This window comes from Huiozyma naganishii, chromosome 9, assembly GCF_000348985.1.
Source record: "Huiozyma naganishii CBS 8797 chromosome 9, complete genome".
NCBI classification, from domain to species: Eukaryota; Fungi; Ascomycota; class Saccharomycetes; order Saccharomycetales; family Saccharomycetaceae; genus Huiozyma; species Huiozyma naganishii.
Window position 1 is genome coordinate 32,854 of NC_035930.1, and position 13,979 is coordinate 46,832.

At 48.2% G+C, this 13,979-nt stretch overlaps 8 protein-coding genes across 8 annotated transcripts; 4 read left to right on the plus strand and 4 right to left on the minus strand.

Moving 5' to 3' along the window:
- Positions 1 to 113: 113 nt before the first annotated feature.
- CSE1 (importin-alpha export receptor) lies at positions 114 to 2,978 on the plus strand (the record flags this gene model as incomplete). The annotated part of the gene is made up of 1 exon (XM_022609692.1): positions 114 to 2,978. One exon carries the CDS (start codon positions 114 to 116, stop codon positions 2,976 to 2,978), a length of 2,865 nt encoding a protein of 954 aa, XP_022466062.1.
- Positions 2,979 to 3,216: 238 nt separating this feature from the next.
- HAP2 (transcription activator HAP2) lies at positions 3,217 to 3,987 on the minus strand (the record flags this gene model as incomplete). The annotated part of the gene is made up of 1 exon (XM_022609693.1): positions 3,217 to 3,987. One exon carries the CDS (start codon positions 3,985 to 3,987, stop codon positions 3,217 to 3,219), a length of 771 nt encoding a protein of 256 aa, XP_022466063.1.
- Positions 3,988 to 4,332: 345 nt separating this feature from the next.
- UTR1 (NADH/NAD(+) kinase) lies at positions 4,333 to 6,063 on the plus strand (the record flags this gene model as incomplete). Its single annotated transcript, XM_022609694.1, has 1 exon — positions 4,333 to 6,063. The coding sequence occupies one exon, from the start codon at positions 4,333 to 4,335 to the stop codon at positions 6,061 to 6,063; it is 1,731 nt and encodes a 576-aa protein (XP_022466064.1).
- A 170-nt stretch (positions 6,064 to 6,233) lies between these two features.
- CYC1 (cytochrome c) lies at positions 6,234 to 6,560 on the minus strand (the record flags this gene model as incomplete). Its single annotated transcript, XM_022609695.1, has 1 exon — positions 6,234 to 6,560. The coding sequence occupies one exon, from the start codon at positions 6,558 to 6,560 to the stop codon at positions 6,234 to 6,236; it is 327 nt and encodes a 108-aa protein (XP_022466065.1).
- Positions 6,561 to 7,019: 459 nt separating this feature from the next.
- ANP1 (Anp1p) lies at positions 7,020 to 8,393 on the minus strand (the record flags this gene model as incomplete). Its single annotated transcript, XM_022609696.1, has 1 exon — positions 7,020 to 8,393. The coding sequence occupies one exon, from the start codon at positions 8,391 to 8,393 to the stop codon at positions 7,020 to 7,022; it is 1,374 nt and encodes a 457-aa protein (XP_022466066.1).
- A 537-nt stretch (positions 8,394 to 8,930) lies between these two features.
- On the plus strand, positions 8,931 to 9,404 carry KNAG0I00310 (uncharacterized protein; the record flags this gene model as incomplete). The annotated part of the gene is made up of 1 exon (XM_022609698.1): positions 8,931 to 9,404. The coding sequence occupies one exon, from the start codon at positions 8,931 to 8,933 to the stop codon at positions 9,402 to 9,404; it is 474 nt and encodes a 157-aa protein (XP_022466067.1).
- Positions 9,405 to 9,670: 266 nt separating this feature from the next.
- On the minus strand, positions 9,671 to 11,455 carry TAH11 (Tah11p; the record flags this gene model as incomplete). The annotated part of the gene is made up of 1 exon (XM_022609699.1): positions 9,671 to 11,455. One exon carries the CDS (start codon positions 11,453 to 11,455, stop codon positions 9,671 to 9,673), a length of 1,785 nt encoding a protein of 594 aa, XP_022466068.1.
- Positions 11,456 to 12,817: 1,362 nt separating this feature from the next.
- On the plus strand, positions 12,818 to 13,483 carry KNAG0I00330 (uncharacterized protein; the record flags this gene model as incomplete). The annotated part of the gene is made up of 1 exon (XM_022609700.1): positions 12,818 to 13,483. One exon carries the CDS (start codon positions 12,818 to 12,820, stop codon positions 13,481 to 13,483), a length of 666 nt encoding a protein of 221 aa, XP_022466069.1.
- Between the last annotated feature and the right edge of the window lie 496 nt (positions 13,484 to 13,979).

Consider the following 13,979-nt stretch of genomic DNA (forward strand, 5'->3'; position numbering starts at 1 on the left):
TTGAGCAGTAAAGTTGTTTGGATTCGTTGTCTGGAGCCTGCGAATTGAACATTGGCGTTACATACAGTCTATCGACAGCTTTCTTGACGAGAACATACATTGAGTGAAGAAAAATGTCTGAATTGGAGACAGTCTCGAAGGTACTAGCAGAGTCCGTCATAGCATCGACGGCGCGGTCCTCTGAGAAGAGCTTGAAGGAGCTGGAGTCACAGGATGGGTTTGGACTGACTCTACTGCATGTTGTTGCGTCGACGAACCTACCCATTTCTACGAGGCTCGCCGGTGCTCTTTTCTTCAAGAATTTTATTAGGAGGAAGTGGGTGGATGAGAACGGCAATCACTTGCTTAGTGAGAACAGCATAGAATTGATCAAGAAGGAGATTGTGCCGTTGATGATATCGCTGCCCAATAACTTGCAGTCGCAGATTGGGGAGGCCATTTCATTGATTGCCGATTCTGATTTCCCTGGCCGGTGGCCAGGGTTGCTGCACGATTTGGTCATCCGGTTGAACCCGAATGACATGGTGCTCAATAAAGGTGTGTTGATTGTGGCGCATTCTATTTTCAAACGTTGGAGACCGCTGTTCAGATCAGACGAGCTGTTTTTGGAGATCAAGATGGTTTTGGACGTGTTTACAGGTCCCTTTTTGGACTTACTAAAGACCGTTGACCAGCAGATCGACGCCAACGCCGGGAACGAGGCTCAGCTGAACATTTTGTTTGATGTCCTGCTTGTTTTGATTAAACTGTACTATGATTTCAACTGTCAGGACATCCCAGAATTCTTCGAGGATAACGTCAACATCGGGATGACAATTTTGCACAAGTACCTGAACTACAAGAATCCGCTGTTGAACGATGCAGACGACCCAGAGCACGTCACTGTTCTGATCAAAGTCAAATCGTGCATTCAAGAGGTGGTTCAGCTATACACGACAAGGTACGAGGATATATTTGGACCCATGATCAACAATTTCATCGAAATAACATGGCAGTTGTTGATTAGTCTTTCTGGAGAACCAAAGTACGATATTCTTGTCTCCAAATCGTTGGGGTTCCTGACGGCGGTGACTCGTAACCCAAAATACTTTGAAATCTTCAACAGCCCTGAGTCCATGGACAGGGTCACTGACCAGATCATTTTGCCTAACGTTACATTACGGGAGTCAGATGAGGAGCTGTTTGAAGATGATCCGATTGAGTACATTAGAAGGGATATAGAGGGTTCGGACGATGATACGAGGAGGAAGGCCTGCACTGATTTCTTAAAGGAATTGAAGGAAAAAAACGAAGTTCTAGTGACCAACACCTTTCTGGCGCATATGAAGGGATTCTTTGAGAAGTATGAGTCCAACCCTGCACAATTCTGGAAGTACAAGGACCTTTACGTCTATCTATTTAGCACACTGGCCATCAGCGGGAGTCTGTCTAGTAGCGGTGTCATATCCACGAACCCATTATTGGATATCGTCGATTTCTTCAAGCAGCAGATCATTCCGGATTTGACTAACCAAAGCATTCCCCATATCATTTTGAGAGTGGATGCCATCAAGTTCATTTATGTTTTCAGAAACCAATTGACCAAAGAACAACTCATTGAGATCATGCCATTATTGGCCAAGTATTTGAACGCCGAAGAATATGTTCTGTACACATACGCTGCTATTACAATCGAAAAAATACTAACCATTAGAGCTTCGATATCTTCTCCTCAGCTGATCTTCCAAAAGGAGGATCTTGCCGGAAGCGGGGAAATCTTGCTAAGAAATTTGATCGGTTTGATATTGAAGCAAGGTAATTCACCTGAAAAATTGGCTGAGAACGAGTTCTTGATGAAGGCGTCCTTCAGAGTGTTACAAACAGCGGAGACAGCAATCTTACCGATCTACCCAGATATGCTCAATCAACTGATTGGTGTTGTCAGCGTTGTTTCGAAGAATCCGTCGAATCCCAGATTCTCTCACTACACTTTTGAAGCTATTGGTGTTATCTTGAACTACACCTCTGTCGAGTTATTGCCACCGCTTATAGAGATGATAATTCCTGTTTTCCTGCATATTTTATCTGAGGACATCCAAGAATTTATCCCATATGTTCTGCAAACGGTGGCATATTTGGTCGAGAAATCCGGCGTCGTGATAGGCACGATCAGACAATTGCCCGCAATGATCTTGGCGCCATCTGTTTGGGAACTAAAGGGTAATGTCCCCGCTGTGACTCGACTGCTAAAGGCATTTATTAAAGTTGATGCGACGCTTTTTCCTGACTTGGTTCCCGTTCTTGGTGTTTTTCAAAGACTCATTGCGTCAAAGGCATATGAGGTGCACGGTTTCGAGTTGCTGGAGGATATAATGTTGACCCTATCCCCAGAATTGTTGAAGCCGTACTTGAAACAGATTGCGGTGTTACTTCTCCAGAGGTTGCAAAGCAGTAAGACAGAGAGGTATGTGAAGAAGTTCATTGTGTTTCTTTCTCTGATTACTATCAAGCTTGGCGGTGATTTCACCATCCAGTTTATCGACGAGGTACAAGAGGGTGTGTTCCAGCCCATTTGGTCTAATTTTGTCCTTGAATATGCGGCGACGATAGCGAACATTTTAGATCGTAAGATTGCATTAGTTGGACTTGCCACGATGGTGAACGGCAGCTCCCTTTTTACGAACAAGTACGGTCCCCTTGTGGCTGGTACGATCAACGTTCTGGTACAGATTCTAGTCTCTGAGAACATCGCGCATTTGAACTCGGAGTTGATCGATCTCGATAACACGGAGGAAATCTCTACGTTTGGTTCATCGTACAGTCGGTTAGCGAGTATTGCTGATAAACCGTTGGACCCGTTGCCCAACATCGACCACAATGTCGGGCTCAAGAAGTACGTCACTGGGCTCGTTGTTGGATTTGTCGAGACTCATGCGAACGTTGGTGCCCAGTTGGCTGAGGCAACACAAATTGCATTGACGCAGCTGCTCCAGTCGTAACTCTCGAGTGAGTCTGCGTGTAGGGTACTGTTGTCGATGTCTACACTGAGATAAATAGAAGTCAAGATAACTAAGTACAAGAATACATAATCGACGAGGTTTATGTCTTCTCGAATAGGAATAGTAGCACAGGTACTCGTAGTAGTTGGTGGTTGGGTGAGGGGTAATGATACAAACCTCCCAAGTCAAAGGACTGGGGCACGGACATGGTGCTGGACCTTATTGGGATTTGTCCCTTTCAATGGGACGTTGATTTGGCGAGACTGCCATGTTTCCCCTTCTCCTTTGTCCTGAGTTGTTCGATCTCTGTAGCAGTAAGGAACCTGCCCCCCTGCCCTCTGGGTCTTCTCATGGCGTGTTTATGTCGAGACTCGTGCAAGTACGGTCTTCGTTCCCTTGATATCCTGAGGTTCTCCTCTAGTTTAGCCCTTGCGAACCGTCTCTTGAGTATTCGATAGTACTGTTTGGCGTTGACGTAGAACGGTTGTTCAGTAGGCTGTACGTCCTCTGCTCCCGCGACTGTATCTGTTTGACCTGAGTCCTCTGGCAGGGGCAACACTGGTATGTCGTCACCCATGACCCCCGGTTGTGCGTTCTCGATAGCCAAGGGTCCAATCTCCGCTAGAGGCCCGTAGCTTTGCTCTCTGGACCGTTGTCCCTGCGTGCTGCCCTGTTGTGTATCGAGATCTAGTCTCTGCTCACCAGGGGTAGTCGTGGTAGCAACTTTACCGTCAGTGCCACGGTCACCGTCACCGCGCGGTGGAGTAGCCGCAGTGTCCTCGATGGACCCGTTCAGTTGGCTGTAGAGGTACATCTCCATGGACGACTGGTGTTCCTGGCCCGTGTTCCCTGCCGTTGTTGCTCGATCCTGATGTTCCCTTGTGCCTCTTGGGGTCCCCTCGCCGTCACTACTGCTGCTGCTGGTATTCACAGGTCTCGCCATATCCGATTCCAACGGCTGGTACTGCTCGCCGTCCCCCTCGACCATGTCCCCTGTACGTGTATTCATCTACGTCTATGGAACAACCACAGAGTGTATACACAGTTGCTTATTTGAAGTGGAAGTACAACTGCTTGTAACGTTCTTTGATGTTTGATGTTGATGTGGAGGATCCGATACGTACGAGTTGGTTATGTAGTTATATGCTGTGATGTGAGTGGCTATGCATCGTGTTGTTGTTGTTGCTGTTACTGGGTGGGGGTAGTCGTTGGGGATGTGGTTGAAGCGGCGGCCCCCAGTCTACGCAGAAGTTCGCGTCGCCGCGTCTCGACCAGGAACGCAGCAACCTCCTCCTGCGAGGGTACCGAGGTTTCCTCCCCGTCGTCGCCTTGCAATCCACCTTGCTCTCCCCCCATGGTGTCGGCCTCGCCGCGACCCGACTGCTCCTGCAACACGTTAGTCCACTGTTTCTCGAACTGCAACAGCTGCGACTCAGAGGGCACCCCCCTTGCCCTGGACTCACCGACTGCGGCGTCTCCTGATGTCCCCGGGAACTGCATCGCCGTCCTGGAGACCCCTTCCCCGTCCTGGAACCCCCCGTCGTCTGCGGATCCGCGCCGTTATTTAAACGACTATAAAGGAGAAGAAGCAGGGGATGGTGCTGATGATGTTGATATTGATGGGATGGATGCTGGAGGAGGTCACAGCGGTGCAATGGATACGACAGAGCAACAGAGACAGTCTACACCGCAGTTGGAGAGTGCGAGGCGGCTTCTTAGGAAGCTTTCGTGGGGGGAATCTGCAGGAACAAGCGAGGATGACGAAGAGGGGACCGTATCTGGTACTCCGCAAAGTGGGCATGGTCACGGTGGTGAGCTTCGTGCACCAGAGAAGTCTTCGAATGTGCACTTCCAGTACGCGAACACTGCGTACGATGTGCGGATGCTGAGCAAAGATATCTCGAACGCGCTGGTGGACTTGCATGTCGAGAACCTGATGATTGTGACGAAGTTGAACGACGTGTCGCTGTACTACTTGACGAGGGAACTTGTTGAGTGGCTACTAGTGAACTTTTCCTCGATCAACGTCTACGTCGACAGCGCTTTGAAAGATGACGATAAGTTTGCTGTAGCGGACCTGTACAAGGACTCTAAGTGTAAAGAGACTCGGGTCAGGTACTGGGACAAACAGTTCATTGCGAAGCACGACGTGTTCTTTGACCTTGTCGTTACACTCGGCGGTGACGGGACTGTCTTGTTCGTGTCGTCGATCTTCCAACAGCACGTCCCACCGGTGTTATCTTTTTCCCTTGGGTCCCTAGGGTTCCTTACAAACTACAAGTTTGAGTCCTTCAGGGAGATCCTGCCACGTCTGCTCGACGAAAAGATCAAGAGTAACCTACGGTTGAGACTGGAGTGTAAACTGTACCGTCGCAGGGAATCACAGACTGACGCAGCCACGGGGAAGAAAGTTAGCGTAGTAGAGGTCGAGTCCGTCCACCATATTCTCAACGAGGTCACCATCGACAGGGGCCCCAGTTCCTTCATCACGATGTTGGAACTGTACGGGGACAACTCGCTGATGACCGTAGCACAAGCAGATGGGATCATTGTCGCTACACCTACTGGTTCCACAGCTTACTCGCTGAGTGCGGGTGGGTCTCTAATCTACCCAACGGTCAACGCAATTGCAGTGACCCCGATCTGCCCACACACTCTAAGTTTCCGTCCTATAATCCTCCCTGACACGATCCAATTGAAGATCAAAGTACCGTTGAGGGCCAGGGGCACCGCATGGGCCTCCTTCGACGGGAAGGACCGTGTAGAGTTACAGAAGGGTGACTACATCACTGTGTGTGCTAGTCCATACTGGTTCCCGACCATTGAGTCGACACCGACAGAGTTCATCAACAGTATCAGCCGTACGTTGAACTGGAACGTCCGTGAACAACAGAAGAGTTTCACGCACATGCTTTCGGACAAGAACAAGGAAAAGTACGCTCTAGAGAAGGACAAACTCGCGACGATGCCGCATTCGTCATCATCGGAGGAGGATGTACAAGTAGTTGTACCAGCAAAAGAACCCCCAACGCACGGACAAGACGTCCCGGCGCCCTCGAAGGACGTCATGTTCACTCTTGGATGAGAGCTGTGTTTATAGTATGTTTAATGATATCGAATAAATAAGAGTATATATATATATATATACACAAGTATGTGTTAATTAGTTTGTGACATTGAGTCAATTGGTGTGGCCGCACGAATGTGTATGTACAATGGGAGAGTGTGGTCACGTACCGAAGCGCTCAGAGATCATTATTTCGTGGCCTTCACCAAGTACGTAATCAAATCGTTTCTGTCTTTCTCCTTCTTCAACCCACCAAAGGCCATTTTCGTGCCCGGGATGTACTTCTTTGGGTTGGTCAAGTACTCAGACATGTTATCTTCCCCCCACTGGACGGACTTCTTGATGTTCGCATCCGTGTACGAGTACCCAACGGCTTGACCGGAGGTTCTCCCAAAGATTCCGTGCAGGTTGGGCCCGACTTTGTGAGGACCGCCTTCTTCGACGGTGTGGCACTGTAGACACCGTGTCTTGAACAGCGTGGCGCCCTTCTTTTCTGATCCTGGAGTGTAACCCATTGTGTGTGTTTGTTGTGTTGTATGTGTGTGAGGTGCTAGTGATGATGTTATCCAAATCTACCTTTGATGTTGTGTCGTCTGATGCTTATATAGAACTTGCGAGGCAGTTCTGCGAATATCGGCGTTCGGGAATTGCGGAGTTTCGGAACCAAAGAAAAGCGTTGCGGGTAACATCTCTGGTACTTAAGCTGCTGGACCAATCAGCGGCGAGAACGAAGAAAACCGTGGCGTGGGGGTGGGTCCTATGAGGAAAGCGTGGGGGCCGGGAGAATAGCGTGGGGGTGGGGACCGGCTATAACCCCGATATTCCTTTAAACTCCGACGGCGGGCGGGTTACCCCCCACTCGGCGAGCTACCAGTATTACATCCAGTGGTGGGTCCTGTAGAATGGATATGCTCAATTGCGAGGTCCGTGTACGTATGATTGTATATAGTCTGTGCATGTGTACTGGGTCTCCGTCAGTTCTTCTCCGGGTCGAAGTCCGCCTGGATCGGGTGCTCGGCCTCGACGACATCCGAACCGTCGCCGTCCTCGGACCAGTCCACTTGTACTTTTGCGCCGTCTCCTAGCGCGCTGTAGTCCAAGTTCGAAAGGATCGACCCACGCTCCTGCGTCCAGTCGTCCCTGACGTCCTCAAAACCGGAACTCCACACGATATCGTAGAACTCTTTGATCTTACTCTCCTCGAGCTTCCTTTGTTCCTCCTCCGCCATCCACGCCATGTGCTTCAAATCCTCGGTGGAGGGTTCGTAGATGTGCCAGATCACGTAGTGTGGTAACCCGACGACGCTGTACCCCATCCGGCGGGACAATTTCCCAAACGCCTCCGTCTCAGCATGTTTCTCAAAGGAGAACGCTGGGAAGTGAGACCCGGAACGGAACACTCGGGCCTTCGACAAGATAGAGACACCGCCGATCCCATCGAGTTCCATCTCGACCTCAGGGTCCCCGTTAGGGTCACGCATGTAGGCCAAGTGCGGTCGCCACGTCGCATACTCAGGGTACCCCTCCACGATAACGGCGTCGTCATCGAGGGAATCCGCCAACTCAAGTCCAGCATCAGATTCTTGCCACGAGTTCAAATCGTAAGGTTGAATGTTCCCAAGCCACTCGGGCAAGGGCCGCCACACGTTCGGCACGATCACGTCCTTGCCGTGATGCATCAGATCCTCCATGATCGTCACGGGGGCAGTCTCAACGTCCACGTCCCTCCAGTACACCCACGAATGGTACGGTTTGATCGCAACGGACCCGAGCCAGTTCCTCGCACGGGCCATCAGTTTCCTCCGTGGGCCCTGTGCGGCGAACCCGTGTCGATCAGAGAAGGATTGGCCGATGATTTGTCCAAAATCCTTCTCGAAGAACTCAATGTTCCCAAACCGTTTCGATCTGTCCTTTTGAGACTGTGCAGTTTGCAAATTTGACAAAAGCACACCCATTGTGTCGTCCTTAGAGTCACTCACAAGGAATGACAAGTCCACGAGGTTGTGAGGATACGTCATCTCGTTCAAATGCTTGAAGAACATCGGCAGGTGCTCTGCGGCGTCCCTCAGTGGAACACAGAACAAGATCCGGTCTCCGGTCTGCCACCCGTTAGAATTTCCACGGTAATTCTTCAAGTCGTAAAATTCAGTGTTGGCCACTCCTCTAAAATTGGGGACGTAAGGTTTCAGCAGAGGAATACTATCCCACCAGTGAGACCCACCAATTGAATCATCCCCCCTAGATCCACCAAGAACCTGCCACAGCACGATCAGCGTGACGCTAATCCCAACGACAGCACGCAGTATCCCGATGCGCCCTTCCTCCCACTGAGCCCTAACGCCCTTCATCCATATGCTCATCAAGCAACACTCCTACCGAGTTTACTAAAGCTGGAAGGGCTAGTGGCACACCAACTACAAAACGTCGCGATCTTTCACCATCCGCAGCTCCATGCAATTCGAGATGGTTGCTCCATTGTTGACATCTTTCTATAATTAACGTGACAAAAGATTAAAAAAAAATTTTGATAGTCCGGGTTACCCAAAAAAGTGTCTGGGTGTATAAAGCAGTCACATATTTTGTTTTTTTTTCCTGAAATTTTGAGTTTTTCTTTGTTTTCTGCGTCGCTTCCGTTTTGGGAAACCGGGACTTGGTTTGCGGTCTCGAGGGCCCCCCCCTGCGGCGTTTTACAGCCATTGTTGGCAGCTTCCTACTGCTTTGCAGGCAACCGCCCAGGAGTCACGTTGTTGCCTGCCACTAGGCAATGTGGATTCCCCAGGCAAGATTTCAGATCTGTAACTATTTGTGGCCACATTCATGGGGTTCGAGGAAGATAAGCTGGTCTCTGCTCTAGATTGCTCCACGCAACCAATACACAATTATCAATGTCTGACCAGGAACACACCTTTGAGACCGCCGATGCCGGGTCCTCCGCCACTTACCCTATGCAATGTTCCGCCCTTAGAAAGAACGGGTTCGTTGTGATCAAGGGCAGACCTTGTAAGATTGTCGACATGTCGACTTCGAAGACCGGGAAGCACGGTCACGCCAAGGTTCACCTGGTCGCCTTGGATATCTTCACTGGGAAGAAATTGGAGGATCTGTCCCCCTCTACACACAACTTGGAGGTCCCCGTCGTTAAGAGAACCGAGTACCAATTGTTGGATATCGATGATGGGTTCTTGTCCCTGATGACCATGGACGGTGAGACCAAGGATGACGTTAGACACCCAGACGGTGAGTTGGGTGACTCTATGCAGGCACAGTTCGACGAGGGCAAGGACTTGAACGTCACCGTCATCACCGCAATGGGTGAAGAAGCTGCCATTTCCTTCAAAGAAGCTCCAAAGTCCGATTGAGGGGGAGGAAAGTAAAACCAGGCTATATCAGCCTGGTTTTGTTGTCTCTGCAAAATAGTATATCGTCATTGAACTTCCTCTCATGGAGAATGTACGTGTATAAGTTCCGTAATAAGACCTTGTTTAAAGATATTATACGAAAATGTAAATACAATTAGAAGAGATCATTATTTTTATTAAATTCAAGGTTTCGTTATATAGCAGTTTGTGGGGGGGTGTTAAATGGGGTGATTTATGGATACAAAGTTCGTTACGAGGAGGGCTGTTCAGTTGACTGGCAACGTGGTCAAAAACTCGTCTCTGTTCAAGTACGAGATTTTGAATACTTTGAGACCGCCGTCGACGGCACGCATGCGGATCTGGTTGGGTACCACGCCGTTGATCTTGACGAGGATCTCCTGAGCCTCGTGTGTGCCAATTGGGTTGTTGCTGTCCTGCAGGGAGTCTACTATGAGACCGCAAAGGTACGTCTCTGTGTAGGGGACGCCCGCGTCCAGGGACATGAGAATGTCAAAAATTTGTCTCATCTTAGTCGCTAAGAACTGCTGGTATTTCCGTTCCCGCTCGTTAAGCAAAATCGCTGATTTTTTCTCCCTCTCCCGAAGCCTTTCGAGTAAATTGTTCTGTGTATCGCGAGGTTTTTCCCCCGTGACGTACTGTTGCTTGTTATTGCACAGATACCTCGTGGAGACCATGTTGTTTGCACGTGTTTTGGAATCCTTGATGCCGTTTTCGTTGTTGTGTGAGTTTGAAGAGGAGCCTCTTCTCTTGTTGATCCTTCTGGAAGGGACATCCTGTGGGATCCGAGCAAGTGTGATGCTGTATGCGTACCATTCGTCCGCGCGGGACACGTATGTGAGTCTCCTCGACGAGTTCGTGAGTTGCTGCAGAGGGTCCTGTCTTGGGACTTTCAGGGTGAGTTCCCCCATGGAGTTACACTCCAAAATGTAGCAGTCGTCCCAGAGTTGGGTCATTTTTAAGAAATCATCAGCTGTGATTTTCTTCTTCATGAGGTTTGTCATCTGTGGTAGAAGCACGTTTAGTTCTGGTGCGACCAAGTTTGCTCTCGAGATGGTGTACAGAGACACCACGGTTTCACACACGGCGAACAAATCTTTGTAGAATTTTATTCTCTTGAACAGTTGTTGCTCAGCTAGTTCCCTTGGGTAGTAAGCCCTTGCCACTTGTGGCCATTCTTCGATCTGTTGTCTCAAGAGCAAGTTAGCCACTGTAGATCCGTTCCAAGGTGTATCTAGCGGTGGGAAAACAGTCAAATGGACCATTTTAGACCGTGTATCCAGTTGTAAGGGGGAAGTTGCGTGCATCCCGTTGGACCATGCTGCAAGAAGCCCCCCAGTGTGGAAAAGAAGACAATCCTCCTGCGTGTCTACCGCTGAACACCATATGTTATCGTCGATGGATGTTGTTGGTGGCTTGAACCTGACATGTTCTGTACTGGGGAAAACAGTGAGTAAACCTGCAGATCTATGTGTTGTATACTCTGCTCCACCATTTTGTGGTGCCGAATCGAAATAGTATTTGAAAGTGTCATCCACTGCGTCAACCACATCGGTATCCTCTTGGACCGATTGACCATCGTAATGGAATCTGGTCAATTTCGTAGCGTATTCATTCTCCAAGGATACACCAGATACTCCTACTGATTGAAGACACAGTTGTGCAAAAAACCTTACTATTTTGAGCAGCTTATGGTACACTTTGAGCAATTCCCCGTTTTGACAGTGTCTATCGAATTGCAACCCGGGACCACCATTTGCAGTAGACGAGGAGACGTTTTCTATGTACTGTTCCAAGAGGGGTTGTCCATCGTCCCCCAGGGCAAGCGTCCCCGTGAAATTGGCATCGAACCCCTGTGCCACACTAGGTTCACGCATTGTTTCCAACAACCGAGCGACCTCCAACCTATTAGCGTAATTTTTCACTAGAAACGTATCATTAGTCGTCAAAATCCCACGCACGATGGGCAACAACTGTGCCTCATCGCCCACTTTATCCAAATCAATCACTGGCAATTGAGAAGAGTGTGCCATTGTGGACGTTTGTGTGTGTTTGTGTTAATGCAATGTGAGTTCAGGGTATAATATATGCAAGGCCACGGACTCGCTTCCTCCAGCCAGCGCGTCCCCACGAGTTTAAATATCTGTGAGGGCGCTACAGCAGAGACGCATCGCGAAAACGCGACACTATTAAAAAATTTTCACTGTCATATTCCATTTTGTCCCAAAGGGGAGATTTGCAACTGGGTGTCGCGCATAAGCGGGAAGCGCATGGGGTGTGTGTTAGCGTGACGCTCGGACACCCCGGTGTTACGTCGTGGGGTGTCTGGTGGAGCTGAAAACACTATAGTAGCATAATGTTTGTAGACAATGATATTGACAACACACTTAAATCTCTATTTGTCTGTTGAAACCAGTAATAGCTACAAATACAATCAACACCACTTTGTTGGCCAAAAGGTGTCCCTGCTGTGGCTATGCCATAGATAGTAGTGCCACGCTTTCTCTCGTTCACTCGTCCCAAATAATTGTATATGTGGGAACCAAGAATAACTGCTTGATTTAATAGCCGTAGCAAGGTACAACCAACGGGTAGACTAGCATATGACCTAAATATTAGCTTATGTTGGATACCTTGTATAATTAACTAGTCTGATCCCTGTCCGCAGCCGACAATTGAGTCTTACGCTGTTACAGGGAGCTCGACCGAGGTAAAACTTAAACCGCAGCAGCTAAATAGTTTGCCAGTCATCAGGATGGTAAGGATCAGATTTGTTTCCCATGTGTGGCATTCGAAATAATATTGACAAGAAATTACTTGTGAAGATGCTACCTCCTACTTACAATTCTAACGATGATACTTCGTATAAAAACTTTACGTACAGAACAGTCTGTATGAGATCCTCACATTCGGATTCTATTTAGCATTTCAGGAAAATTTCCTATATAGGTTGCTCATTTCAATTATGAATTTCTGTCTTTCTATATGCGAGTTGCAATTCACATGAAAAAAGGTCCTTGATTGCATACAGATATGTACCTCCGACTATAAGAGATTCTATTCAAATACGTAACGATAGGATACTTCTGATGTTAATTTAATCTGAAAATCACTGACAGGAGATAGACAAATATGATTTTATCCAGCTGCTTCTTAGCCTTATTGATAAATGTTGTTGTTGTAGTGACAGTGTGGAACCCCCAGTAGAAATACCAATAACTTACTTGACAAATTCCAGTTTGGGTACGGATTCCAGACTCAATTCCGGTGGATTAACTGTGGGAGCACCTCTAAGTGTGTACAGAGGTAAAGCTAACATCAACGAAGCTTTGTTACCTTACCCAGGGGTTGACTACCAGCCAGATCTGACAGGGATAGAGGCATTTGTTGCTGAAATGAACTCGCCACACTACGATCTCTTGGGAGTGCGCGATGAAGATGTAGAGCGCCTTCAAACCATGACGGTATCTCGAGTATTGGACTTACTGTCACAAGGTTGTACGGACTATGATAATTTAGGACATAAGCGTGATGATTACAATAACATGTGTCAGCATAATTTCACTAATCACCTAATCAAAGCCTACAACAGGCTAGACGAAAACCTTTCATCCAGCATACGTTCATTTACATGGTCATTGGCAACCTCAATACTGCGTGATATGTCTGGGTACATACAACTGGGAAGGCAAACTGCTGCCAATACCAAGTCAGTATCGCAACCGCATCAATGTACAGGACGATCTGGTTGGCTCAGTTATGATGCTTTTGATGGGAAACGTTACACGTACTGGGTAGGGGTAGCCCCCTGGACAACTGGACCGAACTGTGATACTACTGCTCGTGAAGATGTAATAGCATCCACCTTTGTGTATGCATACGAGAAGTTAAAACAAGTCAATGGTACCTCCATGTGTGTATCAATGACCCACGGTGGTACTTGGCACGCTGATGTGCGCATCGCAAGTTGGGAAGAAGCTAATTCTTGTGGGATTAATTTATGGTTTATTCCATGTGAAGATGCCAATTACGTTCACGAACCTGAGCACGACGAATTGTAAGTGTTGCGATCGCAAGGAAGCCAGTCTTGAAGAACTTACACCGGTTACTGTCCTACTCCTGGCATGAAACTTTATATTGTAATACTTTAATAAAGAGATGTATTGTGAGTAACAGGAGGGCCAAAGGAGAGGCGAGGAGGTAGTTGACACCCCCGTGAAATTGTATGCTGGAAACTACTTTTGAAATTGCGAGCTGTGTTTACACCCGACTGCTTGTGCTTTATTGATGTTGTGACGCGTATCAGTCACTTTTTTATTCCTGGATGGCTTGTGAATTTCCTACAACACAAGATAGGATCTATACTCTTTGCTAGATATTGGTATCTTCGACCTAGTTATACATAATGGGATGGCTTATAAGATATACAGTACAAGTACACGTCCCCTGTAAAACAGATTTCAGGTAAGAGTAACCTGCATATGCTGTCAACATCGGGCATTACGGTCTTTTCTATATCCAGTACGCGTAACCTGTCGAGACGCGGTTACACCTTGG